Source organism: Hemiscyllium ocellatum, chromosome 38 (genome assembly GCF_020745735.1).
Source record: "Hemiscyllium ocellatum isolate sHemOce1 chromosome 38, sHemOce1.pat.X.cur, whole genome shotgun sequence".
Classification (NCBI taxonomy): domain Eukaryota; kingdom Metazoa; phylum Chordata; class Chondrichthyes; order Orectolobiformes; family Hemiscylliidae; genus Hemiscyllium; species Hemiscyllium ocellatum.
In genome coordinates this window covers 28,340,746-28,366,754 of record NC_083438.1, presented here as the reverse complement: position 1 = coordinate 28,366,754, position 26,009 = coordinate 28,340,746, and the positions used below count along the sequence as shown (strand labels likewise).

The window sequence follows — 26,009 nt, the reverse complement described above, 5'->3', positions numbered from 1 at the left end:
TGCCTCAGGCAACTGTCTGTGTGGAGTTTGCACATTCTCCCCGTGTCTGCATGGGTTTCCTCCGGGTGCTCCGGTTTCCTCCCACAGTCCAAAGATGTGCAGGTTAGGTGAATTAACCGTGCCAAAGTGCTCAGAGTTGTTGAGGTTAAGTGCACTTGTCAGAGGTAAATGTTGAGAAATGGGGAATTGGTTTGGGGTGGGATACTCTTTGGAGGGTCGGTATGGACTTGTTGGGCTGAAGGGCCCATTTCCTCGCTGTAGGGATTCTATGAACCTCGATGCTGGCCCAACTAACGGTGCCACGCCCTGGGAATAAATCAGGAGGCAGAGGGGACTGGAGATCAGAGTCAAGATTGTGGATGCTGGAAAAGCACAGCCAGTCAGGCAGCGTCCAAGGAACAGGAGAGTCGACATTTCAGGTATAAGCCCTCGGTCAGGAATCATGCCTGATGAAGGGCTTATGCCCGAAACGTTGATTCTCCTGCTCCTCAGATGCTGCCTGACTGGCTGCACCTTTCCACCGCCTTTGACGCTGGGAATGAATTGTGAATTTAGATGAAAAGAACCCGAAAAATCTCGGTTGCACCAACTCTTTTCTGAACAGACATACCAGCGTAGTTAACAGGTTGTGGCTGTAACTCCATGAAACTTTAATGAGCAAGTGGACCCCACAAGTTTGTCATAACGTGAAATCTGAATTCTGCTTTAAGACATCCTCTGGGAGGGAGTTAATATTGTTCATTTTCCGTCGGTTTCCCTGCGGTTTCTGGCTTGTTTGGGCTGCACAGCATTATTGGTAAAGTCCTCAGCTTCCCTCTGAAAACACAATGGAAACAGATTGGAGTGATGCTTGGTATGAAATGTACTGTTCTGTATTGTCATTACATCAGCCCGACAGTTACAGTGCACTGCATGCACTCAAATAAAGAAAACTTTAAAAAACATAGTTAAAAATCACACCACACCAAGTTATAGTCCAACAGGTTTAATTGGAAGCACACTAGCTTTCGGAGCGACAATCACCTGATGAAGGAGCGTCACTCCGAAAGCTAGTGCTTCCAATTAAACCTGTTGGTCTCTAACCTGGTGTTGTGTGATTTTTAACTTTGTACGCCCCAGTCCAACACCGGCATCTCCACATCTTAAAAAACATACACGTTATTTCAGGCACTGATATAAAATAGGGAGAGGCTGGATCGGCTCGGGCTATTTTCCCTGGAGTGTCGGAGGTTCAGGGGTGACCTTATCGAGGTTTATACAATCATGAGGAGCACGGATAATGTGAATAGCCAAGGTCTTTTTCCCAGGATAGGGGAGTCCAAAAATAGATGGCAGAGGTTTAAGGTGAGAGGAGAAAGATTTAAAAAGGACCTGAGGGGTGACTATTTCACACAGAGGGTGGCACGTATTTGGAATGAGCTGCCAGAGGAAGTGGTGGAGGCTGGTACAATTACAACATTTAAAAGGCATCTGGATGGGAATATGAATGGGAAGGGTTTTAGAGGGATATGGGCCAAATGCTGGCAAATGGGACTAGATTAATTTCGGATATCTGGTTGGCATGGACGAGTTGGAGTGAAGGGTCTGATACCGTGGTGTACAACTCTTACGATTCAAAGATGCACTGTAGAAGTCCACTAAGGCTCCTATTGGAGCCCCTTCCAAACACATGACGACTTCCATCTCGAAGGACAAAGGGCAGCCGATACATGGGAAGACCACTGTCTCCAAGTTCCCCTCCAAGCCCCTGACCATCCTTATCACAGTTCCTTCAGAATCACTAGTTCAAATCCTATGTGCCAATGGGCTGTGAAGTGGAAGATGGAGTTTAATTTATATAAATGTGAGGTGCTGCATTTTGGGAAAGCAAATCTTAGCAGGACTTAGACATCTAATGGTAAGGTCCTAGGGAGTGTTGCTGAACAAAGAGACCTTGGAGTGCAGGTTCATAACTCCTTGAAAGTGGAGTCACAGATAGGTTAATGAAGAAGGCATTTGGTCATCTTTCCTTTATAGCTCAGAGCATTGAGTACAGGAGTTGGGAGGTAATGTTGCGGCTGTACAGGACATTGGTTAGGCCACTTTTGGAATATTGCATGCAATTCTGGTCTCCTTCCTATTGGAAGGATGTTCTGAAACTTGAAAGGGTTCAGAAAAGATTTACAAGGATGTTGCCAGGGTTGGAGAATTTGAGCTATAGGGAGAGGTTGAATAGGCTGGGGCTGTTTTCGCTGGAGCGTCAGAGGCTGAGGGATGATCTTGTAGAGGTTTATAAAATCATGAGGGGCATGGATATGGTAAATATCTTTTCCCTAGTGTGTGGGAGTCCAGAACTAGAGGGCATAGGTTTAGGGTGAGAGGGGAAAGATATAAAAGAGACCTAAGGGGCAACTTTTTCATGCAAAGGGTGGTCCGTGTACAGAATGGGCTGCCAGAGGATGTGGTGGAGGTTGGTTCAATTACAACATTTAAAAGGCATCTGGGTGGTTATGTAAATAGGAAGTGTTTAGAGGGATATGGGCCAAGTGCTGGCAAATGTGACTAGATTAAATTGGGATATCTGGTTGGCATGGACAAGTTGGATCGAAGGGTCTGTTTCCGTGTTGTACATCTCTATGACTCCATGAGAGACCAGTAAATTGGAAACGCTTTAAACGTTTGTGATAACTTAAGGGATCAAAGGACTCGATTTCCAGTGTATTACCCCAGCAAGTTATCATAACTTAAAGACTTGCCTTACCTCTTGATATACTGCAAATACTCACCTATTAACTGTCTCACCTGGATAGGGTTACTCAACAACAAAGTCCAGAACTGCAACAAGACAGAGGAGAACATTATCAATTGACTTAATCAATTTGATGAGGCTGAAGCATCCTTCAATGATCTATACTGAGTAATGTACATCCGCTCCAAAACAAATGCTTGCATGTTTACCATCTCAAAAATATTATTGTCTATTACTTTGTCACATGACTGTGTCACTTATAAATTTCAATGTCCATGTGTCGATGTAAACCATAGGGTAGTGAAGAAGGCGTGTGGTATGCTTGCCTTGATTGGTCAGTGCATTGAGTACAGGAGTTGAGAGGTCATGTTGCAACTGTACAAGACATTGGTTAGACCACTTTTGGAATCCTGCATTCAATTCTGGTCTCCTTCCTATCGGAAGGATCTTGTGAAACTTGCACGGTTCAGAAAGGAATTACAAGTATGTTGTCAGGGTTGGAGGGTTTGAGCTACTGGGAGAGGCTAAATAGGGTGGGGCTGTTTCCCTGAGTGTAGGAAGCTGAGATGTGATCTTACAGAAGTTTATAAAATCATGACGGGCATGGACAGGGTGAATGGACAAGGTCTTTTCCCTGGGTTGTGGGAGTCCAGAACCAGAGGGCACAGGTTTAGGCTGAGATGGGAAAGATAAAAAAGGGACCTAAGAGGCATCAGAATCGTGCAGAGGGTGGTGCATGTATGGAATGAGCTGCCAGAGGAAGTGGTGGAGGCTGGTACAATTGCAGCATTTAATAGGCATATGGATGGGGACATGAATAGGAAGGGTTCAGCAGGATATGGGCCAAGTGCCGGCAAATGGGACGAGGTGAGTTTAGGATATCTGGTCGGCATGGGTGAGTTGGACTGAAGGGTCTGTTCTCTATGACTCGATGTGCTGACACCCTCAGATAGGGACAGGAGGTTGCTTCATGTCCACTTGCCAGTTTCCTCATTCTATGGCACTCAGAATGACATATATTCTCAACTCTCTGTATCCGACTTGGCTGCATCTCCTTCCATGTCCTGGACTGCACTGGCAAAGAGTGTTCAGTCTTTCATCCTTTGAGCTCTCATAAAAGGTGCTGGAAAGTGGGACTACTGGAGATAGAAAGCAGTTTCTGTCAGTGATGAGCTGAAGGGCTTCTTCTGCATTGTATGAGTCTATGATTAGAAATGGAGTGACTACTTTCTGAGGATGAAGTTGCCATATACCTGCTCTCTTTATGTGAAGATGTGTTTCTCCAGACCTGGAGGTTTGGGGTAACTCTGACATGAGGGTTACACCCTTCCAGCTAATCTCTCTCACCAGCACTAAATCTGGTGGCTCAGTGGTTAGCACTCAGTGGGTTCAGTGCATTAGTCAGGGTTCGATCCCAGCCTTGGGCAACTATCTGCGTGGAGTTTGCGTGTTCTCCCCGTGTCTGCGTGGATATCATCTGGGTGCTCCAGTTTCCTCCCACAGTCCACAAATCTGCAGGTTAGGGTGGATTGGCCATGCTAAATTGCCCCATAGTGCCCAGGGATGTGCAGGTTAAGGTGGATTGGCCATGATAAGTTGTCCCATAGTGTCCTGGGATGTGCAGGTTAGGGTGGATTGGCCATGCTAAATTGACCCATAGTGTTCAGAGATGTGCAGGTTAGGGTGGATTGGCCATGCTAAATTGTCCCATAGTGTCCAGGGATGTGCAGGTTAGGGTGGATTGGCCATGATAAGTTGTCCCATAGTGTCCTGGGATGTGCAGGTTAGGGTGGATTGGCCATGCTAAATTGTCCCATAGTGTTCAGAGATGTGCAGGTTAGGGTGGATTGGCCATGCTAAATTGTCCCATAGTGTCCAGGGATGTGCAGGTTAAGGTGGATTGGCCGTGATAAGTTGTCCCATAGTGTCCTGGGATGTGCAGGTTAGGGTGGATTGGCCATACTAAATTGACCCATAGTGTTCAGAGATGTGCAGGTTAAGGTGGATTGGCCATGCTAAATTGTTCCATAGTGTCCAGGGATGTGCAGGTTAAGGTGGATTGGCCATGATAAGTTGTCCCATAGTGTCCTGGGATGTGCAGGTTAGGGTGGATTGGCCATGCTAAATTGTCCCATAGCGTCCAGGGGTGTGCAGGTTAAGGTGGATTGGCCATGCTAAATTGTCCCATAGCATCCAGGGATATGCAGGTTAAGGTGGATTGGCCATGATAAGTTGTCCCATAGTGTCCTGGGATGTGCAGGTTAGGGTGGATTGGCCATGCTAAATTGTCCCATAGCGTCCAGGGGTGTGCGGGTTAAGGTGGATTAGCCATGCTAAATTGTCCCATAGCGTCCAGGGATATGCAGGTTAAGGTGGATTGGCCATGATAAATTGTCCCATAGTGCCCAGGGATGTGCAGGTTAGGGTGGATTGGCCATGCTAAATTGTCCCATAGTGTCCAGGGATGTGTAGGTTAGGGTGAATTGGCCATGCTAAATTGTCCCAGAGTGCCCAGGGATGTGTAGGTTAGGGTGGATTGGCCGTGATAAGTTGTCCCATAGTGTCCTGGGATGTGCAGGTTAGGGTGGATTGGCCATGCTAAATTGAACCATAGTGTCCTGGGATGTGCAGGTTAAGGTGGATTGGCCATGATAAATTGTCCCATAGTGCCCAGGGATGTGCAGGTTAGGGTGGATTGGCCATGATAAATTGTCCCATAGTGTCCAGGGATGTGTAGGTTAGGGTGAATTGGCCGTGCTAAATTGTCCCATCGTGCCCAGTGATGTGCAGGTTACAGTGGATTGGCCATGCTAAATTGTCCCATAGTGCCCAGGGATGAGTAGGTTAGGGTGGATTGGCCAAGCTAAATTGTCCCATAGTGCCCAGGGATGTGCAGGTTCGGGTGAATTGGCCAAGCTAAATTGTCCCATAGTGCCCAGGGATGTGCAGGTTCGGGTGAATTGGCCATGCTAAATTGTCCCATAGTGCCCAGGGATGTGCAGGTTAGGGTGAATTGGCCAAGCTAAATTGTCCCATAGTGCCCAGGGATGTGCAGGTTAGGGTGGATTGGCCATGCTAAATTGTCCCATAGTGTTCAGGCTTGTGTGGGTTCAGTGCATTAGTCGGGAGTAAATGTAGAGTAGTTGGGGAATTGGTCTGGGTGGGACACTCTTTGAAGGTTTGGTGTGGACTTGTTGGGCCAAAATGCCTGTTTCCATGCTGTAGGGATTCGATGAAATCTGTGTCTATCCACTGTCTTATCTCCTATGAAATGTTCTCCTGCATTTTTTTGAACAACTTCTGTCAATCCCATGCAGATTGCACTGATTGGTGGGCTAGGGTCTCCAGGCCATACTGAGCAATCTGATTGGTCTGTGAGTAGTAGGACCCTGGATGTACCAAGCATCAGAGGGATTGTGGTGTACTTGTACCTTAAGGTAGCAGGACAGTTGGATTCAAATGGCTAAGGCGGCACGTGAGATACTTGCCTTCATTAGATGAGGTTTAGAGTTTACGAGCTGGGAGCTGTATAAAACATCAGTTAGGTCTCAGCTAGAGTACTGCATGCAATTCTAGAATCCACATTATAGGAGCAAATGGGATAGCAATGGGGGGTGGGGGGCGGGGGGAGGGGAGGCAGCGGGAGATTTACCAAGGGATTGCCTGGGCTGGAGAGTTTCAGTGATGAAGAAAGATTGGACAGAATGGGGATGTTTTCCTCAGAGCTGAGAAGACTGAGGAGGAGGTGCGGAACATGGTTGAGATTATGGATGTAGGTTTGCTCGCTGAGCTGGAAGATACATTTTCAGATGTTTCGCCACCATACTAGGTGACATCATCAGTGAGCCTCCAGATGAAGCACTGTGGCATGGCCCGCTTTCTATTTATGTGTTTTCCTTGGGTTGGTGATGCAATTTCCTGTGGTGACGTTGTATCCGGTGGTGATGTTATTTCCTGTTCTTTTTCTCAGGAAGTGATATTGAGATATATAAAATGATGTGGAGCTTAGACAGGAATAAGCGTTTCGCCTTGTTGGAGGGATCAGTGACTGGGGCATACATTAAAGGTAAGGGGGAGGAGGTTTAGAGGGGGATGTGAGGACAAAAATATTCACCCAGAGGGTGGTGGGGAATGTGGGACTCACTGCCTGTCAGGGTGGGAAAGGCGGAGACCCTCAGCATGCTGAAGAAGTTTCGAGATGTGCACTTGTGGTACCAAGGCTTTCGGCCAAGCCGACTTCTCTGTTTAATAGAATCAAAAACAGAAGTTGCTGGAAAAGCTCAGCAGATCTGGCAGCATCTGTGAAGAGAAATCATAGTTAACGTTTCAGGGTCCGGTGACGCCTCCTCAGAACTGACGTTGGCTCGGAAAATGTGGGTATTTATGCAGAGGATAAAATGAGGGCTGGAGGGACGGTGTAAGGAGTAAATGATGGGTGGGGATAAAGCCCAAGGAGAGAAAAGAACATTTGGACTGACCAAGGAGTGGACAGCCATGTAGCTAGCAAGGTGAAGAGTTGTTAATGGAGACTGTTAGTGGCTATCAGTGTGTTATGTGTTCCCGCCTATGTGCTCCACCTTTCCCTCTGACCTATCACTGTCAGCTCCCACCTGCAGCTACCTATCACCTTCCCAGCTATCTTCCCCCCAGCCCCACCCTCCGACTTTTCCCTCAGACCCCTTACACACACACACACACACACACACACACACACACACACACACACCCTCCCCCTCCCCCTCCACCACGTTCCTGATGAAGGGCTTATGCCTGAAATGTCAACTCTCCTGCTCCTCCGAAGCTGCTTGACCTGTTGTGCCTTCTCCAGCACCAACCCTTGACTCTCCAGCATCTGCCTTCCTCACTTTCTCCCCATAGCAGCGGACTGTGTGGTAACAAGGCCTGGTGCGTGCAGAGGCTGGGGTAAGGACACTGGAGAGTTCAAGCCTTAAAATTGAAATTGAGTCCAAAGGGGCTGCGGGGACCCCAAGTGGAAAATGAGGTGCTGTTCTTAGAGCTTAGACTGAGCTTTGCTGGATCACTCTTGGTGTGTTGTAAACCTCAATGATTCTGTGAAAGTGATGTTGAATCAAGCAACTTACCTGGCCGGGTACTGGGGATACACCAATACTTGTTTATGATGATAGAAAAGGCAATTATCAAGCAGAAGCTCAGGATCGTGACTAAGGTCAGGGCAGCCCGATATCCTTTACAGAATATAGTCAGGAGATCTGGAAGATGGAAATCAAACACTCAAATGGTGGTCAGCCCAGCGAAAGACATGCTTGCCAGGAATTTGCTGGGACTCAAGTGCAAAAAATTGTCCTTGATTGAAAGTTGCAGATTGGTAGGTTCTAAAATCCAACAGGACTACTAACCAAGCGATGCATTAAACGTTTAAGGGTAACAGCTGCAGAGGTACAATGGGAAACACCACTGTTTAAGGCTCCCAATTTTTCCAGCACACTTCAAAAATTTAGTTTTATGGTACCCCCTCACTTTTCTCAGCTGGATCTTTTGCTCATAAACATCACATCTACTCACACTTACAGACTTATTGGAGGAGTTTGCAATAATTCAGGCTTTAATAAATGCATTAGCACTCTAACAAGTATCTGCTAGAATATTTTTTAAGACCAGCCTGGTGGGGGAGTGGGAAGGTGGGAATAGTCTCAGAATAAAGTGGCACAAACTTAAGACTGTGATGAGGAAGAAGTTCTTCTCTCAGTGGGTTGTGAGTCTTTGGAAAACCCCTTATCATAGATTCATAGAATCCCTACTGTGTGGAAACAGGCCCTTCAGCCCAACAAGTCCACACTGATCCTCCGAAGAGTAACCCACCCAGACCCATTCCCCTACTACTCTACATTCACCCAGAATAATGCACCTAACCTGCACATCCCTGAACACTATGGGTAATTCAACACAGCCAATCCACCCTAACCTGCACATCCTGAACACTATGGGACAATTTATCATGGCCAATCTACCCTAACCTGCACATCCCTGAACACTATGGGACAATTTAGCATGGCCAATCCACCCTAACCTGCACATCCCTGGACACTATCGGACAATTTAATATGGCCAATCCACCCTAACCTGCACATCCCTGAACACTTTGGGACAATTTAGCATGGCCAATCTACCCTAACCTTCACAGCCCTGAACGCTATGGGCAATTTAGCATGGCAAATCTACCCTAACCTCCACATCCCTGAACACTTTGGGACAATTTAGCATGGCCAATCCATCCTAACCTGCACATCCCTGAACACTATGGGCAATTTAGCATGGCCAATCTACCCTAACCTGCACATCCCTGAACACTATGGGACAATTTAGTATGGCTAATCCACCCTAACCTGCACATTCCTGGGCACTATGGGACAATTTAGCACGGCCAATCCACCCTAACCTGCACATCCCTGGACACTATGGGACAATTTAGCATGGCCAATCCACCCTAACCTGCACATCTCTGAACACTATGGGTCAATTTAGCATGGCCAATCCACCCTAACCTGCACATCCCAGGACACTATGGGACAACTTATCATGGCCAATCCACCTTAACCTGCACATCCCTGGGCACTATGGGGCAATTTAGCATGGCCAATCCACCCTAACCTGCACATCCCTGAACACTTTGGGACAATTTAGCATGGCCAATCTACCCTAACCTTCACATCCCTGAACGCTATGGGCAATTTAGCATGGTAAATCTACCCTAACCTCCACATCCCTGAACACTTTGGGACAATTTAGCATGGCCAATCCATCCTAACCTGCACATCCCTGAACACTATGGGCAATTTAGCATGGCCAATCTACCCTAACCTGCACATCCCTGAACACTATGGGACAATTTAGTATGGCTAATCCACCCTAACCTGCACATTCCTGGGCACTATGGGACAATTTAGCACGGCCAATCCACCCTAACCTGCACATCCCTGAACACTTTGGGACAATTTAGTATGGCCAATCCACCCTAACCTGCACATCTTTGGATTGTAGGAGAAAACCGGAGCACCCGGAGGAAACCCACACAGACACGGGGAGAATGTGCAAACTCCACACAGACAGTTGCCCCGAAGCATTAATTGAACCTGGGTCCCCGGTGCTAACACTGAGCCACCGTGCCACTCCCGGGCAGAGTCCCTGTGTATGTTTCAGGCTGGGGTTGTGGGATTCTTGATCAGTCGGGGAATCAAGGCTCACCAAGAAATGACAGGGAGGTGCAGCTGAGCAACATGGGATCAACCATGATCCTTTTGAATGGCAAAAGAGGGGCTGCTTTTCCTATTTCTTCAGGTCGTAAGATTCAACAACATACTCTTGGCAATGGCTTTTATTACCATTGTACAAAATCTCACAGAACACATGAGCAGTTCACGGGGGCACACCAGTTGAAAACCACTGGTTTATTATGATCTTTCAGCCATAATGTACCTTTGGGGTGGAAGAAGAACATGTCTACCTGATGGAGCGGGCCTGAGGGGCTGAATGGCGTACTGCTGTTCCTGTTTTTTATGGTCTTACAGCTTTAGAAGCTGAGGGGTGTCACAGGGGACAGGGAGAGATCAGGAGTACGGCACAGAGATGGAGGATCAATCCTGCTCCTGTCAAGTGATGGCAGAGGCTTGATCGGCTGAATGGCCCACTCCTGTTCCTATTTTGTACACTTGGAGGAGATGCAGGGTTTGACACTTACCGTGAATTTCGCCCATCGCTCTGTGCTGCTTCACATAGATGTGTTTACCAATGAGGAAAATGCAAACCGAAACCAGAAGAACCGCAATGGCCAGGCCAACATTGTAGATTGTGCAATTTGCAGAGAAGTCTGTCAGGCACAGAATTCGCCGATCAGGTCAGCAAAACGATGAGAGTCTCCAACTCAACTTGCTTGACAAGACAAATCTTGGCATCCTGCTCCTCTCCCCCCCCCAACCATTCCACGCTGTTTGGTGCACAAGACATTGGTAAGGCCAAATGTAGATGACCGGCTGCTGTTCAGGTTCCCCTATTGTATAAAGGACATTATCAAACTGGAAAGAGCGCAGGAAAGTTTTACCGGGGTGTTAGCTGGACTGAAAGGTTCGAGTTGTAGGGGGAAGTTGGGTAGACTGAAACTTCTTTTCCCTGGAGCGCAGGAATCAGAAAGGTGATAAGTTTGTCAGTTAGCTCGCTGAGCTGGAAGGTTTGTTTTCAGACGTTTCATCACCATACTATGTAACATCATCAGTGCGAGTCTCTGGTGAAGTGCTGGTTGTATGTCCTACCTCTCCCCTATAGGTGGTGGCTTCTTCAGGTGGGTGATATCATTTCCAGTTTTTCTTTTCAAGGGAAGTTAGATAGGGTGAAAGTCAATGTTTTTATTGATGGAGTTCCAGTTGGAATGCCATGCCTCTAAGAATTCTCGTGCGTGTCATTGTTTTCCCTGACCTGGGATGTGTGTGTTGTCCCAGCCAAAATGGCATCCTTCTTTGTCTGTATGTGGAGAAACTAGTGACAGGGTCATGTCTTTTGGTGGCCAGTTGGTGTTCCTGTATCCTGGTGGCAAGTTTCCTGCTAGTTTGTAGTGTTTTTTACAGTTCTCGCATGGTATCTTGTAAATGACATTAGTTTTGCTGGTGGTATCAGAAAGGTGATCTTATCGGGGTTTATAAAACCATGAGAAGCATTGATGAGGTGATGATTTGGAGATGCCGGTGTTGGACTGGGGTGTACAAAGTTAAAAATCACACAACACCAGGTTATAGTCCAACAGGTGTAATTGAAAGCACTAGCTTTCGGAGCGCTGCTCCTTCGTCAGGTGGTTGTGGAGTACACAGCCACTTGATGAAAAAGCGTCACTCCAAAAGCTAGTGTGCTTTCAATTAAACCTGTTGGACTATAACCTGGTGTTGTGTGATTTTTAATATTGATGAGGTGGATAGCCAACAGATTTTCCCCATGGGTAGGACAGTCGACACCTAAAGGGAATAGGTGAGAGTGGAGAGACACAAAGGGTCCAGAGGGGCAATCTTTTCACACAGAGGGTGGTGAATGTCTGGAATGGGTTTCCAGATGCAGTGGTGGAGGTGAGTACAATTTTGTCATTTAAGAAATGTTTCGACATGGATGGGATATGTATGGAGGGATATGGACCAAATATGGGATTAGCTTAATTGTGAAAACTGGGCGGCACGGACAAGTTGGGCCGAACGGCCTGTTTCCATGCTGTAAACCTCGATGACTGACCATTCCGTCAACACGGGTGGGACTTTGCAGGACATAAAGCAGTTATACCAATTCATACATTACAACAGTGCACTGATTAAAACATGGTAACATTGTCCAAGACATTGGTTTGGCTGCATTTAGAAGACTGTGTACAGTTCTGGTCGCCACATTACCCAAAGGATGTGGACGCTTTGGAGAGGGTGCAGAGAAGGTTTACGAGGATGTTGCCTGGTATGGAAGGTGCTAGCTATGAAAAGAGGTTGAGTAGGTTAGGTTTATTTTCACTAGAAAAAAGAAGATTGAGGGGGGACCTGATTGAGGTTTACAAAACCATGAAGGGTATAGACAGGGTGGATAGGGACAAGCTTTTTCCCAGGGTGAAGGATTCAATAACGAGAGGTGGAAAGTTTAAGGGGGATACACGCGGCAAGTACTTCACACAGAGGGTGGTGGGTGTTTGGAATGCGTTGCCAGCAGAGCTGGTAGAGGCAGGCACGGTAGATTCATTTAAGATGTGTCTGCACAGATGCATGAGTAGGTGGGGAGGAGAGGGATACAAATTAGATTACTTACAGTATAGAAACAGGCCCTTTGGCCCAACAAGTCCACACCGACCCACCCCCCTACATTTACCCCGTTACCTAACACTATGGGCAATTTAGCATGGCCAGTTCACCTAACCTGCACACCTGCACATCTGTGGGAGGAAACCAGAGCACCCGGAGGAAACACACGCACACACGGGGAGAATGTGCAAACTCCACACAGTCAGTCATCTGAGGCAGGAATTGAACCTGGGTCTCAGGCGCTGTGAGGCAGCAGTGCTAACCACTGTGCCACCGTATCGCCCACTTTGCTTAGGAATTGACCAACAGGTTTAGACCGTAGATTTGGATTAGCACAGGCTTGGAGGGCCGAACGGCCTGTTCCTGGGCTGTAAAGTTTCTTTGTTTTTCTTTGTTCTATTCCAGAACAAGCTAAGGCTGTGAAAAGGATGTTGAACTATAAACACCTTATCCCTCAAATTGGGTGGGTGGTGGAGGGGGGAAGGTATTGCAATATTACAGGTTGTCAGATCTATCTCCCGATGAAAGGCTTTTGCCGAAACATCGATTTTCCTGCTCCCTGGATGCTGCCTGACCTGCTGTGCTTTTTCAGCACCACTCTAACCTGGAAATAGTTCCACTCAACTGATTCCTGTGATGAGGAAGGAATATAGAGTCACATGAAAACATGAGACATAGATAAGCTGCAGAGCTGGACTGAGAGGTGGCAAAAGGAGTTTAACACAGACAAGTGTGAGGTGATTCACTTTGGTCGGTGTAACCGGAATGCAAAGTACCAAAGTAATGGTAAGATTCTTGGTAGTGTAGATGAGCAGAGAGATCTCGGTGTCCAGGTACACAGATCCTTGAAAGTTGCCACCCAGGTTGACAGGGTTGTTAAGAAGGCATACAGTGTTTTAGCTTTTATTAATAGAGGGATCGAGTTCCGGAACCATGAGGTTATGCTACAGCTGTACAAACCTCTGGGGCAGCCACACTTGGAGTATTGTGTACAGTTCTGGTCACAGCATTATAAGAAGGATGTGGAAGCTTTGGAAAGGGTGCAGAGGAGATTTACTAGGATGTTGCCTGGTATGGAGGGAAGGTCTTACGAGGAAAGGCTGAGGGACTTGAGGCTATTTTCGTTGGAGAGAAGAAGGTTGAGAGGTGACTTAATAGAGACAAATGAGATAATCAGAGGATTAGATAGGGTGGACAGGGAGAGCCTTTTTCCAAGTATGGTGACGGCGAGCATGAGGGGGCATAGTTTTAAATTGAGGGGTGATAGATATAGGCCAGATGTCAGAGGTAGTTTCTTTACTCAGAGAGTAGTAAGGGTATGGAATGCTTTGCCTGCAATGGTAGTAGATTCACCAACTTTAAGTACATTTAAATCATCATTGGACAAGCATATGGACATACATGGAATAGTGTAGGTTAGATGGGCTTCAGATTGGTATGACAGGTCGGCGCAACATCGAGGGCCGAAGGGCCTGTACTGCGCTGTAATGTTCTAGTTCTAAAACCCTTTGGTCCAACTCATCCATGCTGACCAAGTTGCCCCAACTAAACCCAGACCTCTTTCCTGCATTTGACCCACATCCCGCAAAACATTTCCTATCCCCTATAACTTTTATGTACAAATGTCTTTTAAATGTTGCCACTGTAGCTGCATCTATCACTTTCTCTGGCAGCTTCTTCCACATACAAACCATCCACTGTGTGCAAAAGTTGTCCCTTTGGTTCCTTTTAAATCTTTCTCCTCTCTCCTTAAAAATACATGCCCTAGTTTTGAATTACTCCAGCCTAGGCAAAAGGCCTTTGTATTCACCTTATCCATACTCCTTATGATCTATAAAGTGAACCCTCAATCTCTCGTGCTCCAGCGACAAAAAGCCCAGCCTATCCAATCTCTCCTTCTAGCTCAAACCCTCCAGTCCTGGTAACGTCCTTGTCATGCTCTTTCTGATCAGCCATGACGTCATTGAACGTAGGCTCAAAGAGATGAATGGCCTCCTGTTCCTTATGGTCTTAGGGAGGCTTTATTGCAGTTGTCCAGGGCATTTTGGGGTCTGATCAGTAATAATATGCACAGTTTAGGTCTCCTTATTTGAGAAATTATCTAGTAATGTTGAAAAAGCTTGAACGAGGGAACAGAAGTAAATAAATAAGAGGTTTCCCTTTTAAGATGGAATACAAAGAGTTTTTGTTTCATCTCTTCGAGGGTCGTGAGTCTGTGGAAATAGCTTCGCTGGAAAGGTGTAGACGCTTGGTCATTGAATCTACTCAAGGCTGAGTTTGATAGACAGAGGAGGAAACGCAAGGTAAAAGGAGGGAGGCAAGGATCTAAATTTAAGACCAGAACCAGATCTGTTCTGATCTATTAGAATGACAAATTGTTCCCGACCAGAGTCGAGAGTGTGTTGCTGGAAAAGCACAGCAGGTCAGGCAGCATTCGAGGAGCAGGAGAGTCGACATTTCGGGCAAAAGCCCTTCATCAGGAATGAGGCTTGTGAGGAGGGAGGGGAAGAGGGAGGTGCTGAGAGATAAATGGGAGGGGGTGGGGCTGGGGAGGAAGGTAGCTGAGAGTGCGAGAGGTGGATGGAGGTGGGGGTAAAAGTGATAGGTCAGAGGGGAGGTTGGAGCGGATAGGTGGGAAGGAAGATGGACAGGTGGGACAGGACATGAGGGCGGTGCTGAACTGGAAGGTTGGATCTGGGATAAGGCGAGGGAAGAGGAAAATTAGGAAACTGGTGAGATCCACATTGATGCCGTGGGGTTGGAGGGTCCCGAGGTGGAAGATAAGGTGTTATTCCTCCAGGGTGGTTAGGGAGTGGTGATGGAGGAAGCCCAGGACCTGCATGAACCTGGTGGAGTGGGAGGGGGAGTTGAAGTGTTATGGACCAGACCAGACCCCCTGAAAATATTTTAAGGTAGCCTCGACCCTAAATTTTACTTCTTTTTTGAACTCAAAAGTGAAGTGCCTCTTTCAGATGCAAATTAACGGGTCAAACCATTCAGTGTTAAGCATTCAATTTTTTTAAACTGCTGTAGTTAAAGTCCAATCAAAGAAAGAGGAATTTCGGATAACAACTGTGCTGGAAGGCCTAGCATAATAACAGATACCGTAACAGATATTACTAATTAACTTCCAATAGAGTAACATTCCATAAACATTACCTTTGGCAAAAAAAATGTAAGTTCAGTCACGGATTCTCACATCCAGGAGGCGAAAAACATCAAGAAGAAATTCAGAGAGAGTTGGAGCCAGGAGGACATTACTGAAGCTTCCAACACTGTTGACATCGCAGTAGCTTCTGACGTTAGTGAGGAACTAAAATCTAGAAACCCCACTCTGTGACAGTTGGCCACACCCATTCAGGCTGTGAAAAAAAAACCCAAGGCCTCCCAAGCTGATGATGCAAGTGCTCTAATTTAACCAGTTCTGCACCTCTGCTTTACAACCTCTCCTCGAAAAAGAAACAGGACAAAATAACCTCAAAAAGTGACAGCATTGGCGCAAACACAAGTTCAGAAGGCCAGCTGTTATGTCCCAAATTTACAGCCTCTCCCCATTTTCTTTTGATTGAGTTCAGTGGCACAGAAAAGCCAGCTGCTTTAAGTTTGGAATAATTTTCTGTTCGACAAAGGAAGTCCTCTCCATTTAACCTCAGAATATACAGACCTACACTGAGTCATACAGCAGACCCTTCTGTTCAATTTGTCCATGCCAATTACATTTCCCAAACTGAACTAGTCCCATTTGCCTGCGTTTGGTCTATTTCCCTCTAAACCTATCCTATTTACGTACCCGTCAAAATGCCTATTGAGTGTTGTAACTGTACCTGCATCCACCAGCTCGTGTGTCGTTCATTCCACATATGAACCACCTTCTAGAGCATTAAAGCACAGTACAGGTCCTTCGGCCCTCGATGTTGCGCCAACCTGTGAAATCAATCTGACGCCCATCTAACCTATGCTATTCCATTCTTGTCCATATACCTACCCAACGACTATTTAAAGGCCAGTAAAGTTGGCGAGTCTACTACTGTTGCAGGCACTGCGTTCCATGCCCCTACGACTCTCTGAGTAAAGAAACTACCTCTAACATCTGTCCTATACCACAGTGTGAAACAACTGCCCCTCAGATCCCTTTTAAATCTTTCTCCTCTCGCCTTTAACTATGACCCCTAGTTGTGAACATCCCCACCCTTGGCAGTTCAACAGTACAAAGAAAATAATCATCATGCCCAGACCCGTTGCAAATTCTTTCACCCTAATCTAACCAAACTAGGAACAGGAACCTCAGCAGAGGGACAAGATGTTCGAGATAATTCAATTAGCAATCAAATGGGCAAAATAAGATTAGATACCCTACAGTGTGGAAACAGGCCCTTCGGCCCTAAGAGTCCACCCTGACCTTCTGAAGCAAAACCCACCCAAACCCATTGTCCATATTTACCCCTGACAGGGCAGCACGGTGGCTCAGTGGTTAACACTGCTGCCTCACAGCACCAGGGTCCTAGGTACAATCCCAGCCTCGGGTGACTGTCTGTGTGGAGTTTGCACATTCTTCCCGTGTCTGTGTGGGTTTCCTCCCACAGTCCAAAGATGTGCAGGTCAGGGTGGATTGGCCATGCTAAATGGTTCATAGTGTTCGATGCATTAGTCAGAGGGTAATGGGTCTGGGTGGGTTACTCTTCCACACTGTAGGGAATCTAATGCACCTAACACTAAGGGCAGTTTAGCTCAGCCAATTCACTGAGCCTGCATATCTTTGGACTGTAGGAGGCAACCTACACAGACATTGGGAGAATATGTAAACTCCACACAGACAGTCACCCGAGGTGGGAACCGAACCCAGGTCCTTGGTGCTATGAGGCAGCAGTGCTAACCACTGAGCCACCACGCTGCCCTAAGTGCAAGTTTTCACCAAGTAACTCTTTAATCCAACAATTGTAGCAGGTACTCACTGAATACTTGAAGGGTGATAATGGCTGATGCTGAGATACCGGTGGGGGACTCCAGAGTGATTGTAAACTCTGTGAAGCTGTAGGAATGCACAGAGAATAGAAGGAGGGATGCATTTGGTAAGAGGTCTATCCAGAAGAACTTGTGCTGTGTTGTATTCTGAATGGTGCCGTCCCACTGGAAAAGCGTTTCCCCATTGGCAACCCAGCTTCCATTGTTCACTTCCCCGGATATATGAACAGACAGGATGACACGGGCTCCAGACTGTGCTTTGATGCTGCTGAGCTCTGGGGAGATGCTGAGAGGCTGTGGCTGCGCTGGGAGACAGGACAATAGGTCAGTAAACTACATTAAACTCCTTGTAACTGATCACTCCTAGAGTGGGCCAACTTGCTGTTTCTACATGAGGCTGCGAGAGATGTATTTAAATCTAATGACCAACATAACTGTCCTCCTTATTAATAATCTTTTTAGTCATTCCCACAGGATATGGGGGTCTCTGGCTGGGCCCAACATTTATTGTCCATCCCTAATTGCCCCTTGAGAAGTTGGTGGTGAGCTGCCTTCTTGGACTGCTGCAGTCTACCTGCTGTAAGTTGACCCACAATTCCATCAGGGAGGGAATTCTGGGATTTTGACCCAGTGGTAGTGAAGGAACGGCAACATATTTCCAAGTCAGGACGGGGTGTGGCTTGGAGGGGAACTTGTAGGTGGTTGTGTTTGCGTGTATCTGTTGCCCTTGTCTTTCTAGACGGAAGTGGTCATGGGATTGGAAGACACTTTCTGAGGATCTTTGGTGAGTTTCTGTAGTGCATCTTGTCGATGGTACACACTGCTGCTACTGAGCGTCGGTGGCAGAGGGAACGGGTGTTTGTGGCTGTAGTGCCAATCAAGCAGGGGTTGCTTTGTCCTGGGTGGTGTCAAGCTTCTCTAGTGTTGTCGGAGCTGCCCCCATCAGGGAAGGTAGGGAGTATTCCATCACACTCTTGACTTGCAGATGGCGGACAGGTTTTGCAGAGTCAGGAGGTGCAGTATTCCGAGCCTCTGACCTGCTCCTGTAGCCGCTGTGTTAATGTGGTGAGTCTAGTGGAATTTCTGGTCAATGGTAATCCCCAGGTATGCACATCCCAAAGACTGCTGCTGTTCACCACTAACCCTTCCAGGGGAGTGAAGGATGGGGAGCAAAAGCTGTCTGAGCGAGGAACACCCACATCTCATGTGCAATAGAATAGAAACATTTGTTGTGATATGCCCCACCAACACTTGACACATAGAGTCATAGAGATGTACAGCAGGGAAACAGACCCTTCGGTCTAACCCTCGGCCGACCAGATATCCCAATTCAATCTAGTCCCACCTGCCAGCACCCGGCCCATATCCCTCCAAACCCTTCCTATTCATATACCCATCCAAATGCCTCTTAAATGTTGCAATTTTACCAGCCTCCACCACTTCCTCTGGCAGCTCATTCCATACATGTACCACCCTCTGCATGAAAAAGTTGCCCCTTAGGTCTCTTTTACATCTTTCCCCTCTCACCCTAAATCTATGCCCTCTAGTTCTGGACTCCCCCACCCCAGGGAAAAGACTTTGTCTATTTACCCTAACAGCCAGAAGTACTCAACCTGTAACAAAAACAGAAATTGCTGGAGAAACTCAGGAGATCTGGTAGGTTCTGTGGGAGACAATTAATGTCTCAGGTCCCCTAACCCTTCTTCAGAATGCTGCCAGACTTCCTGAGTTTCTCCAGCAATTTCTGGCCTTTGTTTCACATTACCAGCATCCACAGTTCTTTGTTTCATTTCGGTCGTTGACTATTCTGGGCAATGATGGGCAACATTAAATAGGCAACCCAGTTATTTTGCTGGCCCTTGCTTTCTTTAATTTGGGAAACAGCAGCAACTTACTGACAACATTCAGTTCGATTTTGGCTGTCCTCGTGTCGCCGGACGCTGTACTCATGGTCACATCGTATTCTCCAGTGTCCAATACCCGAACCGATTTCAGTTTCAGTGAAGTCTTGGAGGAGATTGCGGCCCGCCCACTGTAATCGGGGCTGATCTCGGGGGATGTGTCACTCCACCAGGCGACAGCTTTCCCTCCAAACGTCCAGCTCCCGTGCTTCACCTCTTGTGAAGGACTCGCTGACAGAATGACTGTGTCCCCAGCAACGGCATTAATCTTGCCGCCTTCAACGCTGATGGTAAAAGGAGCAGACTTTGCTAGGTGAAAGCAAAAAAAAACTGATAATAGTCCAGATTCTGCAGTTGTAATGACAGTGAATCTGTCAGCTTCTACCCTCATTACAACAGTGATGGATAATCAAGCATATAAATGCTTCTTTATTCATCCATGTTATTTGCTGGATGGCCAGCCAGTGATGCTAACAGTGTGGGTTCAATTCCCACACTGGCTGAGGTTAGCACTCTCCTCCATCCATTGGGTTCACAGTAGGAGACAGAGAATGGTGGTGGAGGGTAGTTTCTCAGACTGGAGTCTTGTCACCAGCAGTGTTCCTCAGGGATAATTTCTGGGTCCTCTTCTGTTTGTCGTTTATATGAATGAACTGGATACATGTACAAAAGGCATGGTTAGTAAGGTTGCAGGCGATACCAAAATTGGTGGCATAGTAGAGAGCAAAGAAAGCTTTCTAAGATTACAAAGGGATCTTGATCAAATGGATCAATGGGTTGAAAAATGGGACTAGATTGGATACCCCATTGGCATGGACCAGTTGGATCGAAGGATCTGTTTCCATGCTGTACATCTCTGTGACTCTATGGCAGAGTTCAAACTGGATAAATGCAAGGAATGGCATTTTGGAAAAACAAACAAGGGCCGGGCTTATACAATGAATGGTAGGGCCTTGAGTAGTGTTGGAGAACAGAGGGACCTAGGGGTTCAGGTGCGTAACTCTTTGAAGTTTGCATCACATATAAGCAGAGTGGTTAAAAAGGCATTTAATATGCTTGCCTTCGTTGCTATAGGAGTTGATGTTGTATAGGACGTTGGTGAGGCCTCTTTTGGGCTACTGTGCCCAGTTCTGGTCACCTAGTTATTGGAATGACATTATTAAGCTGAAGGGGGTTCAAAGGAGATTTACTAGGACGGTGCTGGATATGGAAGGCTTGCGTTATAAAGAAATGCTGGTTAGGCTGGGGCTATTTTCACTGGAGTACAGGAGACCGAGAGGTGACCATATCGTAGTTTGCAAAATGATGAGAGGTATAGAGAGGGTTAATCATAGAATCCCTACAGTGTGGAAACAGGCCATTCGGCCCAACAATTCCACGCCAACCCTCTAAAGAGTAACCAACCCAGACTCGTTCCCCTACATTTACCCTTGACTAATGCACCTAACCTACAAACCCTGAATGCTATGGGACAATTTAGCATGGCCAATTCACCCTAACCTGCACATCTTTGGACTGTGGGAGGAAACCCACACAGACTCAGGGAGAACATGCAAACTCCACACAGCCAGTTGCCTGAGGCTGGAATCAAATCCAGGTCCCTGGTGCTATGAGGCCGCAGTGCTTACCACGGAGCCACCGTGCCACTCTGTTAATGTCCTGTGCTGACAATGGGAGGTGTCTTTTCCCTAAGAGGGGGGATCTCAAGACTAGAGGGCACATTTTTAACGTGAGAGGATGGACATTGTAAAAAGACATGAGGGGCAAATTTTTTACACAGAGGGTGGTTCACATGTGTAATGAACTCCCTGAGGAAGTGTTGGATGCAGGTACAATTACAATGTTTAAAAGATACTATTCCTGTTCAGATTACTTACAGTGTGGAAACAGGCCCTTTGGCCCAACAAGTCCACACTGACCCTTTGAAGAGCAACCCACCCAGACCCATTCCCCTACACCTAACACTACAGGCAATTTAGCCTGGCCAATTCACCTAACCTGCACATTTTTGGACTGTGGGAGGAAACCCACGCAGATACGGGGAGAATGTGAAAGCTCCACACAGACAGTCGCCTGAGGCAGGAATTGAACCAGGATTTCTGGCGCTGTGAGGCAGCAGTGCTAACCACTGAGTTACTGTGCCGCCCACAAAGTGATTAATTGGTTTATTCTTTTCTTCCATGGGTGTTGCTGGCAAGGCAAGCATTTGTTGAACTGAGTAGCTTGCTGGACTGTTTCAGATGGCAGTTCAGAATCAGCCATATTGCTGTGGGTATGGAGTTACATGTCAGTCAACCAGGTAAAGAAGGCAAATTCCCTTCACAAACGGAATCAGTCGATCAAATGGGTCATTATTACAGATGACAAGGTTTAAAATACAGCTTTATTCACTGAATTCCAGTTCCACCAACTGATATTGTGAGATCTGAATCTATATCTCAAACCTTGACCTCTGGATTACTAGTCCAGTGACACCACCATCTCCCTCTCTGAACAGAATTCAAATCTCTTAACTTATCGAGTTTGGCTGAATCACAGAGTCTCAGTTACACCTTTGACTCAGAATAAAAGTCTGGCAGATCAGCTGGTCAACCACCTGATGATGGAGCAGCACTCGGAAAGCTTGTGCTTCCAAATAAACCTGTTGGACTACAGCCTGGTGTTGTGTGGTTTTTAACTTTGTACACCCCAGTCCAACACTGGTGTCTCCAAATCAGATCAGAACAGGTTCACTTGAGTAATTCTCTGTGTGGAGGTATTGTCTCACAAGCAAAGGGAAGCATTGTGGTTCAGTAGTTAGCACTGTTGCCTCACAGCACTAGGGACCAGGTTTGATTCCAGCCTCAGGCAACTGTCTGTGTGGAGTTTGCACGTTCTCCCCGTGTCTGCGTGAGTTTCCTCCGGGTGCTCCACTTTCCTCCCTCAGTCCAAAGATGTATGGGTCAGGTGGATTGGCCATGGGAAATGTAAGGCCCAGGGTGGAATGCTCTTTCAAGGGTCAGTGTGGACTCAATGGGCTGAATGGCCTGCTTATGCATTGTAGGGGTTCCATGATGTCGAAGACAAACAGATGGGGACTCTGTGCAGTGTACTTTAGAAGGATGAGAGGTGATCTCATTGAAAGATCTCAGATTCTTCAGGAGCTTTCCTGGGTAAAAGAGGTGTCCCTTCATGGGAGAGTCTAGGACCAGAGTGTAGAGTCTCAGAATAAAGGGGTGGCCAATTTAAGAATGAGATGAGTAGGAATTTCCTTTCCCTCAGGGTTGTGAGTCTTGTAACTCCTTGCTGTGGGGGCAGAGTCCTTCGATATATTTGAGGCTGAGATAGATTTTTGATCAGTCGTGGAATCAGTGGTTATGGGGAACGAGCAGGGAAGTGGCCGTGAGAAATGTCAGATCAGCCACTTTCGTATTGAATGGCAGACCAGGCTTGAGGGGCTGAATGGACTATTCCTGCTCCTATTTCTTATGGTCTTAGCTTGTACAGGTGCAGTGGCTCAGTGGTTAGCATTACTGCCTCACAGCACCAGGGACCCAGGTTTGATTCCTGCCTTGGGTGACTGTCTGTGTGGAGTCTGCACGTTCTCCCCGTGTCTGCATGGACTTGCTCCGGTTTCCTCCCCCAATGTGCAGGTTAGGGTGGGCTGGCCATGCTAAATCGTGGATGGTGCATTAGTCAGGGGTAAACATAGGGGGATGGGTTACTCTCTGGAGGGTTGGGGTGGACTTGTTGGGCTGAAGGGCTTGTTTCCACACTGTAGAGAATCTGATCTAGAGTTTGGCTGAATCACAGAGTCTGAATTATACCTTTGACACAGAATTACAAGTATCGTACCCGGCCAAGACAAACAGAAAGAAGCGAAAAGCAGAAATAACTCGAGAAACAGCAGGTCTGACAGAGAGAGAAAAAGCAAACTCAATGTTTCGGCTCCAGTGACCTGTGTTCTGAAGCGTTAAGACTGCTTTCTCTCTTCCCAAATGCTGTCAGACCTGCTGAGTTTCTCTAGCAATTGCTGTCTTTCATCTCAGAGCTTAAGCACCTACAGTTCTTTATTTTTATAAACATAAACGCAGGGCGGTACGATGATTTAGCAGTTAGCACTGCTGCCTCACAGCACCAGGGTCCCAGGTTGGATTCCAGCCTCAGGTAACTGCCTATGTCGAATTTGCACATTCTCCCTGTGTCTGTGGGGGCTTCCTTTCACAGAGGTGCAGGCCAGGTGAATTGGCCTTGCTAAATTGTGCGTTATTCAGAGGGAAATGGGCCTGGGTGGGTTACTCTTCGGAGGGTCGGTGTGGACGTGTTGGGCCAAAGGGCCTGTTTCCACACTGTAGGGAATCAAATCGAATCTAAGCATTTTATATAAATAAATAAAACACCAAATGAGCCTCATCACATGCCCAATTCAAGTTATGGAGTCATAGACACTTCCAGCACAGAAACAGATCCCTCAGTCCATTGCCATGGCGACCATAATCCTGAACTCAACTAGATCCATCTGCCTGCACTTAGCATGTAATTCTCCAAATATTTCCTATTCCTGTACTTATCTAAATGTCATGATTTGGAGATGCCGGTGTTGGGCTGGGATGGACAAAGTTAAAAACCACACAACACCAGGCTATAGTCCAACAGGTTTATTTGGAAGCACTAGCTCTCGAAGTGATGCTCCTTCATCAGGTGGTTGTCTAGATGTCTTTTAAACATTCTAACTGGACCCACATCCACCACTTCCTCTGGAAGTTCATTCCACACACGGTCCACCCTTTGATGAAACAAAGTTAAAAACCACACAACACCAGGTTCTAGTCCAACCGGTTTAATTGGAAGCACACCAGTCCAACACTGGCATCTCCAAACCATGACTACTATCGGCACCACTAACCTTTGTTGAAACAAATTGCCTCCCGTGTCTTTTTTAAACAATTTTCTCCTCTCACCTTTAAAATACGCCCCTGGTCTTGAAATCCCCCACACGAGGGAAAAGGCATGCACCTTATCCATGCCCCTCCTGATTTTATAAACTTCTGTAAGGTCACCTCTCACCTTCCTGTAACAGGGTGATCAGGACTGGACACTATTCCAGCAGACGCCTCTCCAACATCCTGTACATCTTCAAAATAACATCCCAACTCCAACATTCTTGTGAGCAATGAAGGCAAGTATGCTAAAGGCTTTCTTAACTGCCCTATCTCGATCTGATGCAAACTTGAAAGCATTTTGTACCTGAACTCCTTGGTCTCTCTGTTCCATAACACTCCCCAGTGCCCTACTTTAATCGTTTAAGTCCTGTCTTTGTTTATCTTAACAAAATGTGGTACATTTATCTGAAGTAAACTCCATTTGCCACTCATCTGCCTATTCACCCAATTGATCAAGATGTTCTTGTAATCTTAGGTGACCTTCTTCACTGCCCACTCCACTGTCTTGGTGTCATCCATAAACTTATGAAACATGCTTTCTATAGGTTCACCTGAATCATTTCTATAAATGACAAACAAAAGTGGACCCAGCGCTGATCCCTGTGGAACACCCTGGTCACAAGTCTCCAATCTGAACAACACCCCTCCATCACCACCCTGTCTCTCACCATAAAGCCCATTTTGTGACTAATTGGCAAGTTCACCCTGAATCCCGTGTGATCGAACTTTGCTAATTATAGTCCATCATGTGAAACCTTGTCAAACTGAAGTCCAAGTGAACACCGTCTACCGCTCGGCCCATGTTGATCTGCTCATTGTCGATTACAAGAGACAGGAAACTTACGGAACACGTTCAAAGTGACCTTGGCTTTGCCTTCTTGTCCAGTCGGGGAGTCCATCGTCACCCAGTAATCCCCAGCGTCTTTGAGAGTTACTGAGAGGAGGAGGAGGGACGTGTTGTCCAAAAGCAGCACCTTGCGTTTGGTGTAGGCGACGTTGAGGTCAGGCGGCTCGACGGTCCACAGGACGATGGACTCACCGCCAAACTTCCAGAAACCACTCGAGACGGGGGAGGAGGGTCTCACCGGGAGGGTGACTCGATCACCCACGGTGGCGTTGACCTCTGGCTTGTACACGAAGATACTGAAAGGCTCAGCTGTGGGAACAATTCCAAGGTATCTCCGTTAGGAAGGAACCCAGAGAGGAAAGCAACACACAGGGGCTGCCTTTTACTTTTACCCTCAGGAGGTCCCCAAAACTTCCAGTTGCCTGCTCTGACCCGGCCTACTGATACCCAAAGAGATTCTCACCGTATGATAGGACGAAGCACACCACGGAGATGATGAATCCAGCTCTCTCCATTTTGGCAGAAGTGTCTCTGATCCGGTGTTTTCACTGGAGTCCTGTTCCCAGGAGCGTCACATGAGCGGTTTGCGAAGACTGGGGAAAGACAAGTGACTGGCTGCTCTGTTTGCTGGTCATACACTTGTCAACGAGCTCCAAGTGCAATCATTGTCAGTTCCCATTGTTCTGTGGTTTCCTCTCCTTCTGTCCGGACTGGAGACTATGATCATTTCGCCCTGGTCGCTTACTCCAGATGAAAGGGATCTTTGCCTGAGGAAAAGGAATATTCTATCCGCGTCCCAGCTCTCACAACGCGACACCACTGCAAATAATGTTGCCTTGTCAAGCTCCCAGCTGA

The 26,009-nt window shown here is 47.0% G+C and overlaps 1 protein-coding gene across 3 annotated transcripts; it reads right to left on the bottom strand.

Annotated features, from left to right (window-relative positions):
• Window positions 1–626: 626 nt before the first annotated feature.
• LOC132833870 (carcinoembryonic antigen-related cell adhesion molecule 21-like) lies at window positions 627–25,915 on the bottom strand. 3 transcript variants are annotated; one of them, XM_060852511.1, is made up of 8 exons: window positions 25,618–25,915; window positions 25,152–25,463; window positions 19,380–19,694; window positions 17,475–17,789; window positions 10,446–10,574; window positions 7,831–7,959; window positions 2,766–2,814; window positions 627–816 (listed from the first exon to the last, which is right to left on the bottom strand). In XM_060852511.1, the coding sequence occupies exons 1-7, from the start codon at window positions 25,667–25,669 to the stop codon at window positions 2,792–2,794; spliced, it is 1,275 nt and encodes a 424-aa protein (XP_060708494.1). In that variant the 5' UTR covers window positions 25,670–25,915; the 3' UTR covers window positions 627–816; window positions 2,766–2,791. The 3 variants fall into 3 exon arrangements, with proteins under 3 accessions (XP_060708494.1, XP_060708495.1, XP_060708496.1); XM_060852512.1 differs by lacking the exon at window positions 10,446–10,574 and having other exon boundaries at window positions 25,618–25,888; XM_060852513.1 differs by lacking the exons at window positions 7,831–7,959; window positions 10,446–10,574 and having other exon boundaries at window positions 25,618–25,894.
• Window positions 25,916–26,009: the final 94 nt, after the last annotated feature.